The sequence below is a fragment of the Myotis yumanensis genome, unplaced genomic scaffold (assembly GCF_028538775.1).
Source record: "Myotis yumanensis isolate MYYU_CA2020_CCGP unplaced genomic scaffold, mMyoYum1.0.hap1 SCAF_2, whole genome shotgun sequence".
Lineage (NCBI taxonomy): Eukaryota > Metazoa > Chordata > Mammalia > Chiroptera > Vespertilionidae > Myotis > Myotis yumanensis.
Genome location: NW_027223753.1, coordinates 71,818,463 through 71,838,356, shown reverse-complemented (window position 1 = coordinate 71,838,356; position 19,894 = coordinate 71,818,463). Strand labels below are relative to the sequence as shown.

The following is a 19,894-nucleotide window of genomic DNA, read 5'->3' as shown; positions in this document are numbered from 1 at the left end:
TGTGAAAAATAGGGATTTCATAAGGATTGCATTGAATCTGTAGTTTGCTCTGGGTAGTATGGACTTTTAGAGAGTGCAAAGGTATTATCCACCAGCCCGTGTTCCCTGAGAACACCTCCTAGTCGTGTGCCATACCCGAAACCTATCCCTCAGGGTGAGGCTCCAGGACAAGCAAATAGGCCTCTTTCACAGAAAGATGGGGCTGTTTTTCAGTCTTCTCTGTGCAGTGCCCTGGGTGGGGAAGGGGCAGCCTGCCAAGCACTCCCTCTCCAATTATTACATTCCAGTGGGACCCAAGAACACAACTTCCCCTGAGTCACGTGATCAGGGAGAATTCCTTGGGTGGCGGCTGCAAAAACCAGGGTCCCAGCTACATGTAAAAGCTCTCCTCTGGGACTAGGTGCTCTAGTCCACAGCAGGGGGAGAGCACAAAGTAGTGCCTGCCTTTTGAGGTCTCTGCAAAGGATTACAATCAACCTCAGATGTGTATTTAATTAGAAACCTGCCTCTCAGGCTGCAGTTATGATGATAAGCTCCTAGGCCACTGTTGCCTCTTGCTGTGCTCTGGGGGCAGGAGCTGTGTAAGAGCTCTTTCTCCATCGGTTACAGTCCTGTGGCACCCATGGGCCTAAGTCCCAGTGGCGACCAGGGCCTGGCAATGTAGAGGTGTCCTCTGGCAGCAGCTGTAAACATTGGGGGCCAGACAAGGATGTGAGCTCCTTTCTGAGAGAGACCAGTGAGCTGGAGCAAAGCTGAGGAGCAGCATATAGATGGCTCCCACAGAGAAAAGAGAAGAAAAGCCCTGGCCAGTGTGGCTCCGTTGGTTGGAGCGTCATCTCATACACCAAGATGTGGTGGGTTCAATTTCTGGTCAGGGCACATACCCAGGTTGTCGGAGCACGTAAGGGAAACAACCACTCAATGATTCTCTCTCAAATCAATATAAAATATCCTTGGGTGAGGATTAAAAGAAAGAAAAAAAAAAGAGAATAAAAAGTAGGCAGAGTCTAGTATTTAAAAATTAAGAGGCGCCCACTGGCCAGGTGAGGCAGAGTGTGAAGATGGTGCCTGTGAGCTAGCAGGCCCCTAGATGTGGCTAAATGACATGACAACCCTCTCGCTGAGCCCTGGGGTGGGTGAAGCAGAGCATGTGAGCCCTTTAAGAGCTATTTCTCAGATCATTAAGGTCTTGTAGGTCTCATGGACTTGGGCTCCATTGGTTTTTAAAGCTAGACCTTCTGAAGACTTGAGTCTCAGCACAGGTCTTAGAAGTTGGGGTGCCCAATGTGGGGCTCAAACCCCTGGTTCCTCAGGGAGAAGCTCTGGGTTTTGAGTTCCCTCCAGACTGTGGTCACTGTACCGGGGTTGGGGCTTATGATGAGACTGTGTCCCAGCCTCTCCTACATGCTGCTGTGTGGGCCTCTCTCATTGGCCTGATTTGTAGGAGTTTCTTTTTTCAGAGGAAGTTGTTCCGTATTTAGCTGCAGATTTAATGTGTCCATGGAGGAGGTGGGACTAGGATTCTCCTACCTCAGCATCTTAACTTTGGGAGAAAAAAATGATCTGGAAAAAAATTTTACCCCTTGTTTTTCAGAGTCCATGTGTGTCCTCCCAAACAATATATCAGTCCCCCTGCTGATGCCTCTTGTGACTTTAATGGAGCGACAGGCTGTCATTTTTGAAGGAACTGACACGTGGGAAAAAAATAACGAAAGCTGTGAGATTATGATGAACCATTTGACAACAGCCCGACTCATGGCAGAGGCTGCACACAGTTACCAGATGAATGCCGAGAGGATCCTGGAAGGTAAGAGCTGCTTTTTATAAGCTGCTGTCGGCTCTGAATAGTCACTGGAATGAAGGAATAAGAGAGAATATATGTTCTCAATTAGAAAAGACCACGTAGGAAAGACTGAGGCGTGGGAATTCTGTTTCCTCTATGATTGGTCATTACTTCCTCTTAATGCCTAACTGACTTAAGATCCTGTTTCTCTCTTCTTTGTATGTGTTCTGTTGAGTCATTGGTATAGAATAAACAGAGAGAAAAGGTCAAGAAGGGATCGGTCAGCTTGCCCACCTCTAATAATTACTGTTAGAAAACATGATGGGCCAACATAAGGAGTCAGAGTTTTATTTGACTTCATTTATCTGCATGCCTATTTCTTCTCAGTCACACTGGGCACGGAGCTCCCTGCTCTTAGCATGGAAGGGTCCGACACAAGCAAAGGTGCTCAAAGAGCTTGGGGAAAAGTACAAAGCACAAGTACTTGGGTTTGGGTTAGTGTAGAGTGTGTCATAAGGAGCGGCCAACCAGGCTGAAGAAGGAAGTGGGAGGCCTTCCATGTGCGTCTGTGACTGAAGAAGAGCCAGGGAAAGGTGGGAGGGTGCCATCACATGGTCACATTTGTGCCTCCAATCTGGCATCTATATGGAGGAAGGTGGGAGGTCTGGAGGCTTATAGGCAAAAAGACCATTTAGGAAGCAAATGCAAGAACAAGGACTTGACTGAGGCAGTTATCAGGGACGACTATTTTCTCATCCTCACTAGATAATTTTTTTAATTCTTCAAGAGCCAACAGTTTGATCCATAAGGTTAAGAAAATGGGGTGAGAGAGGCCTATTATTTCATCCTAAAACAAAGCTGTCACCTCAGAACCAGAAATTAGGACTAAACAGTTTGCACTGTGCCTGATATAGGTGTAAGCATTATATACCCGTTTCATTGTTTTCCTCAAAGTTCTCCAAGGTCAGCAGTGTAGAACTCAAACAATAAAAGCACATCATTCACCAGATAGTACAGTGCCTGCTTATATAAAGCCAATAAATGTATTACATTGGATGGGGCCTAAGCCAAAAGTGTGCTTTAAGTTGTTCTATAGCAAATTACTTTAAAGGTATCTGATGGTATTTCTCAGTTGATCCTGCTACAGGTTTACATAGCAAGTTCCCATTGCTGGGTATGACTGAATCCACTAAGGGTAGATATTTGCTCACCATCATATCCCCAGCACCCAGCCAGAATAGGGGCTCAAAGCATATTAACTGAATGAATGGAAGTTGTCATCTGGCCTCTGGTTGGTTATCTGTCAAAGATATTCAGGCATCACAGGGAAAGATGGACTAAAAGTCTTCTATTATCCTTTCAACCACCAAGATCCTCTGATCTAGATGGTGGGAATATATTTAATGACAGAGCGCAGTACCCCATCGATAATCGAGGATGAGGGCCCTGGCCAGTGTGGCTCAGTTGATTTGGTGTTCTCCCATGCACCAAAATGTTGCTGGTTTGATTCCTGTCAGGGCATGTGCCCGGATTGCAGGCTCGATCATCAGTGGGGGGTGTGCAGGAGGCAGCCAATCAATGATTTTCTCTCATCATTAATGTTTCTATCTCTCCTTCTCCCTTCCTCTCTAAAATCAATAAAAATATATTTTTTAAAATATATATATTTTTAAAAAGAAAGAAAACACAGGAGAAATTCATTGTGACCTTGTGTTAGGCAAAGATTTTTTTAGGCTACAAAAAGCATGAACCTTAACAGAAAACACTGATAAATCAAAATTTAAAATTTTGCTCTTTAAAAGACAGTTAACAAAGTGAAACAGCAATGTACAGATTAGAAGAGAATATTTGACAAACATACAAGACGGGACAAAAGTAGGTTTAGAGTTGTTCATATGGAAAATAAACAATAAATAATAATACAGGAATAAACTGTTTTTGCATACTCACAACTGTAAACCTACTTTTGCCTTTCTATATCTATAAAGGGCTTATATCTAGAATATATTAGGAATTCTTGGAACTCAATGAGAAGACAAACAAGATTTGAATAGACACACCAGAGATGATACGGAATGACAAGTAACTACCTGGAAAGATGTTCAAAGCATTAGCCGTTAGCAAAACTGACTATACTAGAGGTTGGCAGCCTATGGAGAAACTGGGATCTTCATGTTACTGATGAGAATATAAAATGGTGGAGCCATTTTGGAAAAGAGTTTGAGTTTCTTAAAAGTGAACATATATTTACCATATGCCCTAATGTGGAACTCTTAGAGAAATGAAAAACACATGTCCACACAAAACCTTATACATAAATGTTCATAACATTATTCATAATACTCAGAAGCTGGGAACAGCCCAAATGACCACCCGTTGGGGATGGATAAACAAAATGTCACATGTCCATGTAACTGAACACAATAAAGAGGAATGCATTAGTGATAACACACAACAACATGGAATAATCTCAAGAACGCCATGCTAAGCGAAAGAAGCCAGGCACAAAGAAAAGTCCGTATTATGTAAGTCTATATTAAATTTCTAGAAAAGGCAAAACAACAGCAACAAAAAGCCGATTCGTGGCTGGTGGGGGTCTGAGGTAGGAATGGGGACTGACTGCATAGGGACACGAGGGAACTTTCTAGGGTGACAGAAGTGTTCTGTAACTAGTGGTGATGGTGGTGCAGCTGAAATGGGTGACATGTAAACGCTACATCAGTGAAGTTGTAAAAATAAAGCCCACGAGGTACTTTGAACACTCCTCCTCACAGCACAACCCACAGTGGCTTGTGCCCGTGAATGTTATTCTGTCGTGGCTCAGTGAGCTTACTTGTTAGCCTTTCTCTGCTGGTGCTCAGGTCCCTGAGAGTGGGACTTTGCCCTCCCTTATATACCGCATTTCCTGTGTTTTTCCTTGGGGGGATTTTTTAAAAAAAGTTCTGAGAGATGAAGTTCATTTTGATCCTACTTTAAATGAGCAAGTTTTCAGTCTATTTTCTACACTGTTTTAGGCAGAACTGAAAAAAACATTTTTTGTTTTGTTTATATTAGGTTTTCAACCAGATGAAGAAATGAGTGAAATCATCAAGACTGAATTTCAAATGCGATTGCTATGGGGCAGCAAGGGCGCACAAGTCAATCAGGCCGAGAGATATGAGAAATTCAACCAGATTTTAACTGCCCTCTCACGTAAACTGGAACCTCCTGTAAAGCAAGCAGAGCTGTGATAACTCTCCAGAGAACGTTCAGATATTACTTCAAGCTTCTCCGGTTCCTTCTTTGGAAAAGCTTATCATCTGAAGAAGTAATAACGTGCAAATCTGACAACATACCGGCTTTTAGTATCCACAGGATATTAAACATGTAAATTGCACAGAGCACACTTATTTATGAGTTGTTTAAAATTACTACTGATTTTTAAGTGGAAGATAATTTATTATTAAGGTAACTATTGCTAATGTTGATGAGCAAATTTAAGGGAAGACACTAGCTATGTTGACTGGTTGCTTTCTATTACCGAGATATTTAACCATTCTAGTTTTAATCCCATGTCAGAAAAGTGTAAATAGAATTTAAAAGCATGAGACATTTCGGACGGTATCAGTTGTATGATATTCTTTAACTAAATATGAAAAAATGTAAATAGCCATATGAAAATATATCTTTTTGTGAAACAACTGTATCCAGACTCGTTACTATTAAACAACCATCGTAGTACAGTAACTCTGTCTCCTAACCTTGCTGGGTCACCCTCCTCCCTAGCCACTAGATTTCTGACAGTGAACAAAAAACAATGGTCTGATGTGGAAAATGTAAGGTTCCTAGCTTAGGAGACAGTGACTAGCGATACAAAGAAGACATAGGTTCAAAATCAAGCTGTGGTGCTTGCAAGTTCACCTCATCAAGCCCCGTGTGCAGCACAGCACCGGGTACAGCGTGAGCACCCAGAAGCTGATATAGTTCAGTGGTCGGCAAACTGCGGCTCGGCAAACCACGGCTCGCGAGCCACATGCGGCTCTTTGGCCCCTTGAGTGTGGTTCTTCCACAAAATACTGACTTCTGCACATGGGCCACGAAGTTTCAATCACTGTATGCGCGCCCACACGTGGTATTTTGTGGAAGAGCCACACTCAAGGGGCCAAAGAGCCGCATGTGGCTGGCGAGCTGCGGCTTGCTGACCATGGGTATAGTTCATGCCATCACAAGTGTTTCAAAACAGTCAATTGTTGTTTTTCGTCTAGCTGATGAGTATGAGTTTTCTAGATTTTTCACTTCCCAAAGGGTATACTTTCTAGTTTATCAGTATCCCTCTCAAGTTTTTCTATTGTAGAAAACTTGGAATACAGGATTACAAAATAAACTTAATCACTCTGCCACCAACTGTCAAACACCAATTTGGTTTTTCTTCTGATCTTCTAAATAGTTTTGAGACCATACACAAGAGTTTTATATCCAACTTTTCTCCAACAGTTGCGGTCTGCCTTTGTTGTTGTTGAGAGTATTACAGATGTCCCTCATTTTTGCGCCTATGCCCTCCTCCACCAGTTGCAGTGTATCTTTAAAAAACACACCTCTGGTCAAGCTTGGGGTGGGGGCCTGGGATGCCAGATGCCAAGAGGAAGAAACTAAACTGCATGCTCCAGGGTGAGAGAGCTGGAGGGACGGCCACCATTGTCTCTGTGCTTAGCCCCCTGACCCCCCAACCCCTCCCCGCCGCCACACACACACACACACACACACACACACACACAACTAAAACTGATTCTGTCTTAGCCTGTGAACTCCATTAGCTCCACTCTGACAACCCCCTGAGACCCTGCCTCGCCCAACTCACATTCTGGCCAAGGGTCTGTCAGCAGCTGAGCCTTATGGGCAGCTGGCAGGCAGAGGTGGGTATCCGGGCGCCTTGGGGCTTTTGCTGACCTGCCCAGGCGGCACCAGCCGCAGTTTGCCGTGTGGCCCTCCCATGCACATCCAGGCCCAGGACAGGCAGCTACCAACTGCAAATCACCTTGTAGCTCCCAACAGGGAGCTGGTCAAAGGCAGCATCTGACATTGACCTGCACCAGCCCCTCCCAAGAGGCCCCAGAACCAACACACCTGGTGACCAGCTTCAGACCAAAACAGGCCACCACCTGATTAGCTCCATAAGTGGCACACCCAAAGAGAGGTCTTGGCAGGCACAAGACCCCACTGGGGTAAATCCCACTCCTCAGGGTCAGATTCTACACAGCATCTCATATTCTGTGGTCAATCCTCACAGCCAGTCAGCCTGGGGGTTAATCCCACATACTGATGTGCTAACAGCAGTCAAGCTCAGCTACAACAGGAGGGCACACACAACCCACAGAAGGGGCACTCCTGGAGCATCTGGATCAGGTGATCAGTGAGACTGTGCCACTGGGCCCCACGGGACACCTTCTACATAAGGCCACCCTGCCAAGACTGGGAAACGTAGCAGATCTACCTAACACATAGAAACAGACACAGAGATAAAACCAAAGTGGGGAGACAAACCTATCCCAAATGAAATAGGAGGAATCTCCAGAAAAAAAGGACTAAATTAAATGGAGGCAAGAAGTCTATCAGATACAGAGTGCAAAACACTAGTTATAAAAATGCTCAAGGAAGTTAATGAGCATTATTCAGAAACAAAGAATACAATAACTGAAATAAATACACAAGAAGGAATCAACAGCACATTAGATGAAGCAGAACATCAAATCAGCATCTAAATAAAAGACAATGTAGCAGAAAACACCCATTCAAAACAGCTAAAATAATTTTAGAAATTAGGATAGTTTATGGGACCTATGGGACAACATTCAGTTGCCTCAAGAAATAAGAACAATCTCAAATAAACAATCTAATGCTACACCTAAAGGAACTAGAAAAAGAATAACAAAGTGAGTAGAAGAAAGGAAATAATAAAAATCAGAGTGAAAATAAACAAAATAGAGTCTAAAAAACAACACAAAAGATTAATGAAACCAAGAGCTGGTTCTTCGCTAACATAAACTTGAAATTGATAAACTTTTAACTAGACTCATCAAGAAAAAAAGAGAGCACTTTCCCCAGCTGCCAGTAAGGTGCTCAGCCCACGTGAGACCCTCACTTCATCCGGCAAATGAGCACCCTGCCCAGAAGCACTTGCCTACCTCTCGCCCACACTGTGTCTTCTGTCTGGGAGCTCGCCTGCATCTACTCAGCCCTCATCCTGCATGATGATGAGATAACAGTCACAGAGATGTGATCAATGGCTTCCTTGAAAGCAGCTGGTGTAAATTTGAACCTTTCTGGCCAGGCTTGTTTACAAAGGCTCTGGCCAATGTCAACATTGGGAGCTTCTGCAATGTCAGGCCTAGTGGACCAGCAGGTGCAGGGACTAGAGATCCTGCCCCCTCTACCACTGCTACCTCAGCTGAGGAGAAGAAAGTGGAAGCAAAGAAAGAATCTTGGGAATCTGGTGATGACAAATGCTTTGGTCTTTTTGAACCTCTCTTGTAACACATTCAATAAAAAGCTGAACTCTGCTAGGCAGGGGGAGAGGCGGGGAGGGGGGGACAAATAAAATCAGAAATGAAAGAGAAGTGATAACTGACACCAAAGAAGTACAGAGGATTATAAAAAACACTACAAACAACTATATGCCAACAAATGGGGCAATCTGGATGAAACATACAATCTTCCAAGAATGAATCAAGAAGAAACAAAAATCTGAACAGACCAATTGCTACCAACCAAACCAAATCAGTAATTTAAAAAATTCCCAACAAACAAAAGTCCTGGACTGGATGGCTTCACGGGTGAATTTTACCAAACACTCGAAGAAGAATTAACATCTACCCTCAAACTATTCCAAAAAACTCAAGAGGAGGGAAGGCTCCCAAGCTCATTTTACAAGGCCAGCATTACTCTGATTCCAAAACCAGACAAAGACATTACAAAGAAAAAAAAAATTAACCCTAATGAACATAGATGCAAAAATTCTCAATAAAATATTAGCAAACTGGATCCAGAAATACATTAAAAAGATCATACACCATGACCAAGTACAATTTATTCCTGGGATGCAAGGTTGGTACAATATCCACAAATCAATTAATGTGATATACCAAATAAACAAATTGAATAAAAATTATATAATCATATTAATAAAGGGAAAGCATCTGACAAAATCCAGCACCCATTTATGATAAAAACTCTCAGATAAGTGGGAATAGAGGGGACATACCTCAACACAATAAACCATATATGACAAACCTACAGCTAATATCATACTCAACTCATACTAAAAGTGTGAGTTGGGACAAGATAGATATGCTCACTTTCACCACTCTTATTCAACATAGTACTGGAAGTCCCAGCCACAGCAATCAGACAAAAAGAAATAAAAGGCATCCAAATTGGAAGGAAGAAGTAAAACTGTCATTATTTGCAGATGACATAATATTATAGAGAGAAAACTCTAAAGATTCCATCAGAAAACTACTAGAACTGATAAATGAATTCAGCAAAGTAGCAAGATACAAAATTAATATCCTAAAATTGTTTTCATTTTTATACACAAAAAATTAAATTATCAGAAAGAGAAATTAAGAGAGCAATACCATTTACAATTGCATTTTTAAAAGCATCTAGGAATAAATTTAACCAAGGAGGTTAAAGCTTAGTACAATACATTGAAGAAATTACAAATAAATGGAAGCATATACCATGCTCATGATGGGAAAAAAATTTAACATTTAAAACTACTGCAATCACTATCAAAATACCAATGGCATTTTTCATATAATAGAACAAATAATTTTAAAATTTACATGGAACCACAAAAGAACCCAAATAGCCACAGCAATCTTGAAAAAAAATATCAAAGTTGGAGAAATCATGATACATGATGTCAAACTATATCACATAAGGCCATAATCAAAACAGCATGGCATTGGCATTAAAACAGACACAGACCAATGGAACAGAATAGAGAGCCCAGAAATAAATCCACGCCTATAAGGTCGATTAGTCTATGACAAAGGAAGCAAGAATTTACAATGGGGTAAAGACAGTCTATTCAATAGGTTCAACGACATTAATAATCAGGGGAAAGCAAATTAAGAGCAATGAAATGCTATTTTACATCCAAAGAACTGACAGAAATTAAAAAGTCTTACTCCTAAGTGTTGGCCATGATATGGAGCACAGGTAACCCTTATAGACAACTTGTAGTTATGTAAAAATGTTATAATCACTTTAAGTGGGAAATGTGGCATTATCTTTTAAAACTGAATATAAATATAACCCACAGTCTAGCCCAGTGATGGCGAACCTATGACACGCGTGTCAGAGGTGACATGCGAACTCATTTTTTTGGTTGGTTTTTCTTTGTTAAATGGCATTTAAATATATAAAATAAATATCAAAAATATAAGTCTTTGTTTTACTATGGTTGAAAATATCAAAAAATTTCTATATGTGACACGGCACCAGAGTTAAGTTAGGGTTTTTCAAAATGCTGACACGCCGAGCTCAAAAGGTTCGTCATCACTGGTAGCCATTCCACTCCTAGGTAGATCGTAGAGAAACTCTCGCATCCATAAACATGCACATGGGTGTAGAGAACAGCGTTGTTTATACCAGTTGACCCTGAACAACGTGGAGGTTGGAGGCACCTACCCCCACACAGTCCCAAATTTACATATAACTTTTGCTTCCTCATCAACTTAATTACTTAACCTGTTGTTGACCGGAAGCCTTAACAATAACATAAACAGTTGAATAACATATATTGTGTATGTTATATGCATTGCATACTGTCTTCTTACAACAAAATAAGCTACAAAAAGAAAGTATTATGAAAATTATAGTACTGCACTATATTTACTGTACTGTGTTTACATCATCTGTTTACAAGACTGTCAGTGCCTACCTCAAGTCTTGTATGATATAAAACATTGTACATGTTACACTTATTACTAACAAGACATCAAAAATGAAAAAATAATGTAAAAAGCAAATTAATATTACAGGCATATAACAATTCATGCACTGATAATGAAGCAGCAGCAATATGATTGCTTTATGGTAGCCTACTGTAATCAACAGGACTCCTTCACAGTAACCTAGCCTATACACTAATGAATGAATCGTTATGAAATTTTTATGGTATACAGTAATACAGTCATATTCGTAATATGGTATTGAAAACATTGTTACTTTTTTAAAAACCACTTACCTGTGATAGTAGGCTGATACGCATTATCTCCAATTAGAAGAGAGGCATACTGTACAGTAATGTAATTATTTGAAAGCAAACTTATTAAACAGTAAGAAAACTAATGCATTATCAATTCTATATTGAATATCACTCATCTTATGCTGATGTAATGAAAATCCACTTCCATAAACACTGTACATGATGTTCTACACGATGAACACTTAAGCGATGATGACACGAAAACATCTCATACAGTTCTTACCATATAGTTATTAGATTTTCACACACAGACACACACACACACACATACAAAACTGGTAAGTTTATTAACTGTACAGCATAATGGTTATTTACTGTTTATTCAGTGGAAGTGGATCATCACAAAAGACCTTCATCCTCCTGGTCTTCACATTGAGTAGGCTGAGGAGGTTGGTCTTGCTGTCTCAGGGTTGCAGAGGGGGAAGAGATGGAAGAGGTGGAAGGGGAGGCAGGAGAGACAGGCACACTCAGTGTAACTTTACAGACATATATCATAATTTGTCTTTTTTTTTTTTTTTTTGCTTTTTCATTTCTCTAAAAATGTTTCTGTACAGTACCAATCCTTTTTCTGTTTGCTTTAGTTTCTGTGTCTGTGTTATAGAAGGGTCCATGTCATAAGAGAAGTCTGAGTAGTCTTGAATAATTAGAACCCTTCTGCCAAATCGTCTAATGTCAATTTGTTTTCTGGCACTGCTTCTTCTGTCTTCTTCCTTATCACCTGACATTGGATTAGAGGTACTCACCTCCATCGTCATCTCCTGTTGATTCCTCTGAGGTGGTGTCTATTAGCTCTTGAATTTCTCCAAGAACCTCATCTTGAAAGCCTTCACACACACACACTCACTCACTTTAAATATATATATATATTTTAAATTGATTTCAGAGAGAAAGTGAGGGGGAGATAGAAACATCAATGATAAGAATCATTGCCTCCTTCACACCCCCTACTGGGGATCGAGCCTGCAACCTGGGCATGTGCCCTGACCAGGAATTGAACCATGACCTCATGGTCCATAGGCCAATTCTCAACCACTGAGCCACACCGGCTGGGCCACACTCACCTTTTTTATTAGTATTTTGTCATATCTACAATCTTGCATGGTTTCCTTAATTGGCTCTGTCATAAATCCTGTAAGTCCAGCACAACATCTGGACAGTTTTCTTTATCTGGGACTTGTTTCAGGCTTGATGGCTTTCTCATTTTTCCTGTAACTACGAAGGCATCTTCAATCATGTGATCCTTCCAGACTTTCATGTTCTACCAGGTTCTCTTCCATAGTGCTGACAATCCTTTCTCGAGTACCATGTGTAATGAACCTTAAAGGACTCCCTGATTTGGAGGCTGAATAGATGTTTGGGGGCAAGTAGACCACTTTGACACCTTCAGTGTTGAACTCATGGAATTCTGGGTGACTTAGAGCATTATCAAAAGAACTTTAAAGGGCAGTCCCTTACTGGGAAGGTACTTCCTGATTTCAGGGACAAACCATTGACAGAACCAATCCAGAAAAAAGGTTCTCCTTGTCCAGGCCTTCTTGATGTACAACCGAAAGACTGCCAACTGGTCAAACAATGACTTCACTTTTTCTCAAATTATTCTCAAGTCCAAGCAGCTTGGTCTGCCCAGGCAAGGGAGGGGAAAGGTAGACTTGGAGGTGGAGGTGCAGACAGAGAGGACACACAAATGTGATACTCCCATCCGGAGACGTGCCAGGGGCAGAGGGTGTTTATCTTTTCTTTTCAAGGCTTGGAGGTTACCAGCTTTCTAGATAAGGGCTGTCCTGTCACAAAACAGTAGCATTAACCTATCCCCCATCCTGCCTTAAGCTCTGGTTCTTGCTCCTCTTACTAACAAATTACCTTTGTGGCATTTTTTATTTTTTCCAGAATAGGGCACTTTCATCTGCTCAGGCAGATAGTCTTTCTCCTCAGTTACTCTCTTAATGGGGTCTGGGAACTCTGTTGCCTACTCATCTGCAGAAGCTACTTCTTCTGTTAACCTGACATATTTTTAATCCAAACCTCTAAAATGACCACACCATTGTTAAACCCTGCAGCCTAAGATCCATCACCTTCCCTTTGTATCAAGTTGTTAAACAATGACTTCACTTTTTCTCAAATTATTCTCGAGTCCAAGCAGCTTGGTCTGCCCAGGCAAGGGAGGGGAAAGGTAGACTTGGAGGTGGAGGTGCAGACAGAGAGAGACACAGAAATGTGATACTCCCATCCGGAGACGTGCCAGGGGCAGAGGGTGGAGCACACAGCGGAAGCTGTGCTGTCACTTGCTAGAGAGTACTCTCTACACTCTACTGGGTATTAAACAGAGTCCTGGTGGAGTCCTTCTCCTCACACCTCCTCAGTGCACATGACAGGCCACCCTCCACCACAGAACAAGATGCCCGAGAAAACAAAACTTGACTACAGAAGGGCTGTGTCCCCAAACACCTGTCTACCCAGTCTCTTCCAGGATCCCCTTGGGCAGGATAGGAGCTTACAAAACCAAAGAGTTCCCAAACCTGAAATAATAGTAAATCTATAGTTAAGCCTTTCAGCTTTTGTCCTCAGTGCTTAACCCTTTGGGTGCCAACCAATATCCTAGGAACTATGCTAAAATTGCCAAGGCATTTTTGCTGATTTTACAGCAGTTTAGGAAAAAAAATTATGAATTGCAAGTAAATGAAGTTACATATTCAGTATCTTCCACAAAATCGTCATCTTCACAGCAAGAATTGACATATTTAGCAATATCATCATCACTAATAAAAGCAGACTTAGAACTGGACACTGCAGGAGGAGCGTGATAGCGCTCCCGGCACTTTTGGCGAAAGACAGGAGGAGGGCGATCGAGCTCCCCGGCACTCTAGGGGTTTAAACAATAAACGCATCACAGGGTGTCATGTGTGGTTTGAGATAATACGTACCAGAACTTATATGAGTAACCAGTTTTACTTCTTTTCGGAATTACTACTTACCAACCAATATGGAAATATTTCAGTATTTAGCATTAACTATGGCTATATCCATGTGCAGTGGCTGAATATCAGGCCTGCTAATACAGAATATGACATGATCTTTGCAAAGCTCAAAAACATGGAAAGTTAATCAGTTTGAGGAAAATACCCATGTGAAAAAATTAAGAAAAATAAAGATAAATTTTTCAACCCCCCCATCTTTTGGCATCTCTTATACTTAGTTTCTTAAAATATTAACAGTGACTATATTCAGGAATATCTTTGATGCCAGGTATATGAGCTCATTGAAATAGGTTTGGTGTTTATAATTTTTCACTTAATACCTCCTCACAAAGAAAATCTAGCCTTTTCAACAAGGCTGAAGGTACTTTTGCTTTTGTTAGGATTGTTTTAAGGATATTATCTTTCCCTAACAAGTAGGATTTGGCTTCCTGATCTTAGTTCAGATAGTAAAAGCCCTTTTCATTTTGTGATTTTTGTTGTTGACACTGTTTTCTTACCACTTTGTTTTGTATGTGTCCCTACTTCCAGCTTGGCATGGATCTCTAAATTTTGATCTCAACAATTACAATCCCTCATTGTTCAGGATCAAGTAACCACTCATAGTCTCATATTTTCCCTTTTAAAAAGCTGAACCTTGTGAAATTAATACTTCCTAACATGACAGATATGATCCTATTTATAGCAAACAGAAGACAAAGGTGCTCTCTCTAACTGGTCAGAAATTCAAGCAGAAGCACAGGAAATGCTGAGAGGGTGAGGCACAGGGAGAGTTTTTATGGCTGCGGAGGATGAGGTGGTGCATAAGGAAGATCTGTGAACACAGCTACTGCAGAACAAAGACTTAAAATCCAAACTATTACACTCAACTCAAATCCACTGTAAAGAAATATTAACTTTTTCCTCTAGGAAAGCCTAAGTGCAACTAAAAAGTAGAATTTCCAAAACTGCTTTGCAAAAAACGTTGCTTAACACAGATGTTCCTACTTATGTAACTTATCATCTATTTTGTATTATCTGGAATATAGCACGTTCAAGAACAAAGTCTTTAGTTCACATAGCAATAAGAGATAACACATTACACACCTTAACCGACCATGAAAAGATTGTTTTATTTCATGAAAATATTCTCAACAGAGAACACTATCTTAAACAAAGCACTTACCATTAAGAAATCAACATGTGCACAAAAAGAGTAAAAATTATTGAAAAATTAAAGTTTGGGGACAATTCACATGTTCAAAATTTAAGAATGATTTAAACTGTGCAAGTACAAATGTCTGTCCTATTCTAATAACCCATATACAGGTTGCACTATTCCACGTGAAGGAACTTGCCTCCTAAGGAAGCAAATCCTGCTTTTAGAAAAACAAACAGTAGCCTGAAAAGAACAGTTAGTCCTTACAAGAAAACCTTAAACTTTGCCCTCTGTGGCTGCTAGCCAAACACACACAAGCACTTCAGGCTTTGTACAGAAGACAAACACAGCCAGATCACATTTCCTCCTCATTGCTACCTTTCAAATACGAATAGCACTAGGATTTAAAACTACTTTATGTAGTCTGTCAGTATTGAATAATGTCACATTATATAAATAACCCTGTAACGAGATTCAAAATCTAAACTTCATAGTTTACTAGCCTCAAAAGTAATACACTATACGTCAGCTGTGTAACAGGGGCATATTCGATCTTATGAAGACATTAACTTTCACACAATTGTCATTCAGCTTTAGTATAACTAGTATGAATCAAATAACACTGGGAAAAATTATTAAAGCAGTCACACAGCTTCTAAAATATTGCTTAAAATCCAACAATACACAGACCATTTCACGTTCTCTTTCTTCCCTCAAAACAGTAAAGAACCAAATTAATGAAGCTTCCATTGGTAGAAATATTCCCCCACCCCCACCCTCCTCCCTATTAAACACCACTAAGAACTTAGTTAAGATACAAGTCATTAACAGAACCACAAATGCGAGGCAGGACAACATGAGCAATAGGGCACTAAACGACAATTATATTTACAAGTATAAACATACAGAAATCTCCATTTTACAAGTAAAAGTGCACATAGATCATTACAAAGTTTCACTAACTTTCATCTTGTTCAAACAAAAGCATCACTTGGAAACAGACTATCATTGTAATAATCAAATGAGAACATGGTAACCCCAAATTAAAAGACAAGTGGGGGAGAGGTCCATAAAACTTCTCATAAAAACACTGAGTAAAGTCAAATGGACTTGAACATGTCTTTAGTCTGGTGCATAAATTTGGAGATGCACCGTCAAACATGGTAGAGCTCTAAAAGCCACCTACCGAGGCTACATCGCAGCTGAAGCAGCCCTGGGAGATAAAGGAGGTCACACTGAGCTGACACATAAAGCCCTTTGTGGGATACTGTAGTGGTAGTGTTGGCAATCAACAGATTTAGGCACTCTAGTTTAAGGCAGCATTTGAATGGAAGCAGCTGACTTCTGACAACAGTCCTTTGTCTTGAGGTGGTGAGTATCTTCTGTGTTTACTATGCCAGGATTTTGGTGCTGACTATAGATTCTTCCCAGACTGAGGTGCAGAAGATGTATCACGCTTCAAAGAGTTCTTTCAACTGGGCTGTAGGCTAGAGCATAGATGTTTTCTTTTTCTTATCATAAATACTTCAGGTTCACAAACTAGTTCTTCATAATGCCAAAACTGGAATGTTTGCAGTGGGGAAGTTATAGCAGCATACACAAACAACAGGATGAGAACATTAGTGCTGGAGATGTTTGACAACGTGATTTGCGCTACAAATGTAAAACAAAACTAAGACTTTGACAAGAACAAGGGATTATAAACACATGCCTGAAAAACCTAACTTGCTCACTCTACACATGCAACAGGATGTTAAGCAAACACAGAAGTGGCGCAGGCAGACACTGACAAATGGCCATGGTTCTAACAGACAATGAATCTAAAAGTCAATTAAAACAGAGCTGGGATAGAGATGGTGCTGGTGGGACCGCCAAATGTAAGACAAATTTGACAGCTCTGCATTCTTTCTGATTTGGACATCATTAAAATAAATGGAAAAAAGGTTAGCCATTGTTAGCTTTTTTTCCTTCATGTGGATAATTGTGAAAGAGGAATTTAAGGACTTAATGACTTTTTAAAACAATGTATGGAAATGCTAATGAAGTTAGTAAAAAATAATGATGTCTGCATGCACTCATGCATCTTGCTTCTCTCATTCTCTCTCTCTGAGCCTGACAACTCTAACACCCTCCCCCCCAAAAGCAGCTGCATGTAACCTCCTTCAACATCTTGCCCATTTCCTCAGAAACCCTCTTCAGGAACCTGCAGTCCAGGAGGAAAAAGAAAAGAACAATTACTGAAGACCTTTGGTAAGACCAAAAGGGGTGTTCAGTTTAAAGCGTCCGTCATAAATGTCCCTAAAATTATTTTATAGTCAGCTACTGAAAACACCAGAAAAATTTGTAACACAAGCAAAATTAAAGACAAAGCTTGTAGCTGCTTCTTCACTTCATTCCCAGCACAACTAGCACTGCACAATCCTTGATTGTACAGTGCTACCAACAAATGCTTGTTGAAATTAATTGGGGGGAAAAATCTATCGTAATAACTGGTGACCCAGCTAAAATGAGGAGATGCTCTAAACTGTAGTTCAGATAACCTCCTCAACCCACTTAATCTAAAGTTCTTTTCTTTTCAACATAAAACGTGCCAGTACTTCTCCCCCAGTCAAGATTTTCTATCTTAGCTTATTTTAAATCTATTTTCCTATTATAACCGCTAAATAATCACTAAAGTGATATTTCCCAAAGGACATTTTCAAGATAAAAAATACAAGCATTTGATTAATTTGAAAGGGAGCTTGTATGTTCCTGAAAATTACTAGTAAGCCTGAAAATATTATTAGGTCTCAAAAGAAAGCCATTCTATTCACCTAAGAGCTATTGATTTATTTTGGAAGTCTCTTGATTTGCCTACTACAATAGATTTTGTGCTAGGTACATATTTTCTTCTTTTAGAAAACCAAAATTAATAGGGAGGAAAATGAAAATGGTTATATTCTTACTTTATCCAATTAGCCAACTATTATTACTTGTCTTCTTGGAGACTGTAGCTAAATTCAAATGCCTATATAAAACCACTCTTTGGGAATCAGCTTTTTATAGCTTTTCATAGCAGTTTTAATGATTTGAATTTACTACAGTCACTGAGTTTTCTGAAGTGTGTGTATGTACATGTTTGGGAGGGGGTACCTTTTATCTATGGATTCCTGCCCAATAGGTCAAATTCCATTCTTTATAAGGCAGAAAAACACAAATCCTTCACACAGACTTAAGCAAGACATAAAGCAAAAGGCACCAATTAAGCTCCACACCAACATCACTCACGTTAAAGCATCAACAAGAACAGTTTCTTGTGGTCATATTCACATCTTTAAGATCGAGCATTCAGCTCACATAGTGAACAATAAACCGTGGATGCCCTTTAAATTTTCTGATGTTATCCCACCCGTTGAGTGTGTTTTTGTTTTATCATTCCTATGTCACAAAGCTGCCTGGTTAGTTTAGATGTAAGTTACTGCACCTTTACTGTTTTTCTCTAGAGTTACATCTATGTACGATGTGGGAACGTAGCCTTCTTCACCATTCTGTCTCCGAGCTCTTGTCCATCCATCACCTTTGTCCTCCTCAATAATGTATAGAACTTCACCTTCTTTCATTGCCAGAGTACCTTCATTATGTCCTAGATGAGAGTTTTCATAGTACAAGCATAACTTAAACACAGCAATAATTTCATATAAAAGTTACAAGTAACAACACACAAAATAACATGAAACTCTACTAAATTTCAATGTGCCTAGGTCCACTGACTCTCATTAGCAACATCTCTACTTTGTAGCAATACTTTGTAGTTTACCCAACGCTTTCATATACATTGTCTCATGTGAACTCCCAAGCTGGCATTAATATCACCCCCATGTAACAGGTGAAGTATAAGCCACAATGACATATGACTTGCAAGGGTACTCTAACTGATTTCACTACTTCAACTTCGTTCCCAAACTTGAGTGTTATTGCTATCTAGAAAATTCATGAGATGTGGATCAGGAAAATAGTAATTGTAGTAATAGTAGTAGTAGTAGTAGTAGTAATAATAATAATGGTAATAGTAATCTGAGCTCCAAGATTAAGCTCTCCCTGAAGTCAGCTAATACAACCCTTCTTTAGTTTAAGACAGTGAGAGGGTGGAAAGAATGTAGCTTAAAGAGAGAGCAGAGAGAAAACTACACTTTGGTGATGGTAGAAGAATGGTTATAGCCACAGAGCACAAACTTTCTTTAAAACCTCATCAGCCTCAGGGCTCTTTCCTCTCAACCCCCAACCCTTCCAACCTGCTTAGCAGTAACTATTTGCACAAATGAATCTTCATGTAACATATGCTAAATTCCTTCTCTAGTCTCTGGATTACATTATAGCAATATCTTATTTAATACTAGAGGTGCAGTGCACAAAATTCGTGCACAGGTAGGATCCCTAGCGGCTGCCAGTGGCTGGCTGAAGTCTCCCTTCCTGGGCTGCTGGCTGGGGCCTTCCTTTGTTCTGCGCCACCCCCTGGTGGTCAGCACATGTCATAGCAAGTGATCGAACTCCTGGTTAGTTGAACTCCCGAGGGGACACTTTGCATATTAGGCTTTTATATATAGACTAGAAGCCCGGTGCACAAAAATTTGTGCACTCGAGGGGGGTGAGGGGGTCCTCAGCCCGGCCTGTGCCCTCTCGCAGTCTGGGACCCCTCGGGAGATAACGACCTGCTGGCTTAGGCCTGCTCCTGGGTGGCAGAGGGCAGGCCCAATCCCTAGGTGCAGCCC

General features: G+C 40.5%; 3 protein-coding genes across 10 annotated transcripts in view; 2 read left to right on the top strand and 1 right to left on the bottom strand.

Annotated features, from left to right (window-relative positions):
• Positions 1–5,464, top strand: part of BCAR3 (BCAR3 adaptor protein, NSP family member) — a 105,924-nt gene extending 100,460 nt beyond the window's left edge. For all 6 annotated transcript variants that reach the window (XM_070405624.1, XM_070405625.1, XM_070405626.1 and 3 more), the window contains 2 exons: positions 1,595–1,807; positions 4,838–5,464. In XM_070405624.1, the coding sequence (XP_070261725.1) occupies positions 1,595–1,807; positions 4,838–5,013 (389 nt within the window). In that variant the 3' untranslated portion in view covers positions 5,014–5,464. The remainder of the gene's footprint in view (positions 1–1,594; positions 1,808–4,837) is intronic.
• A 2,449-nt stretch (positions 5,465–7,913) lies between these two features.
• On the top strand, positions 7,914–8,293 carry LOC139002446 (large ribosomal subunit protein P1-like). Its single transcript, XM_070403724.1, has 2 exons — positions 7,914–8,029; positions 8,104–8,293. Exons 1-2 carry the CDS (start codon positions 7,914–7,916, stop codon positions 8,291–8,293), a joined length of 306 nt encoding a protein of 101 aa, XP_070259825.1.
• Positions 8,294–15,101: 6,808 nt separating this feature from the next.
• The window catches only part of FNBP1L (formin binding protein 1 like), a 119,143-nt gene continuing 114,350 nt past the window's right edge, over positions 15,102–19,894 (bottom strand). For 2 of the 3 annotated variants that reach the window (XM_070405623.1, XM_070405621.1), the window contains one exon: positions 15,102–18,768. In XM_070405623.1, the coding sequence (XP_070261724.1) occupies positions 18,590–18,768 (179 nt within the window). In that variant the 3' untranslated portion in view covers positions 15,102–18,589. The remainder of the gene's footprint in view (positions 18,769–19,894) is intronic. The other variant, XM_070405622.1, reaches the window with a different exon arrangement.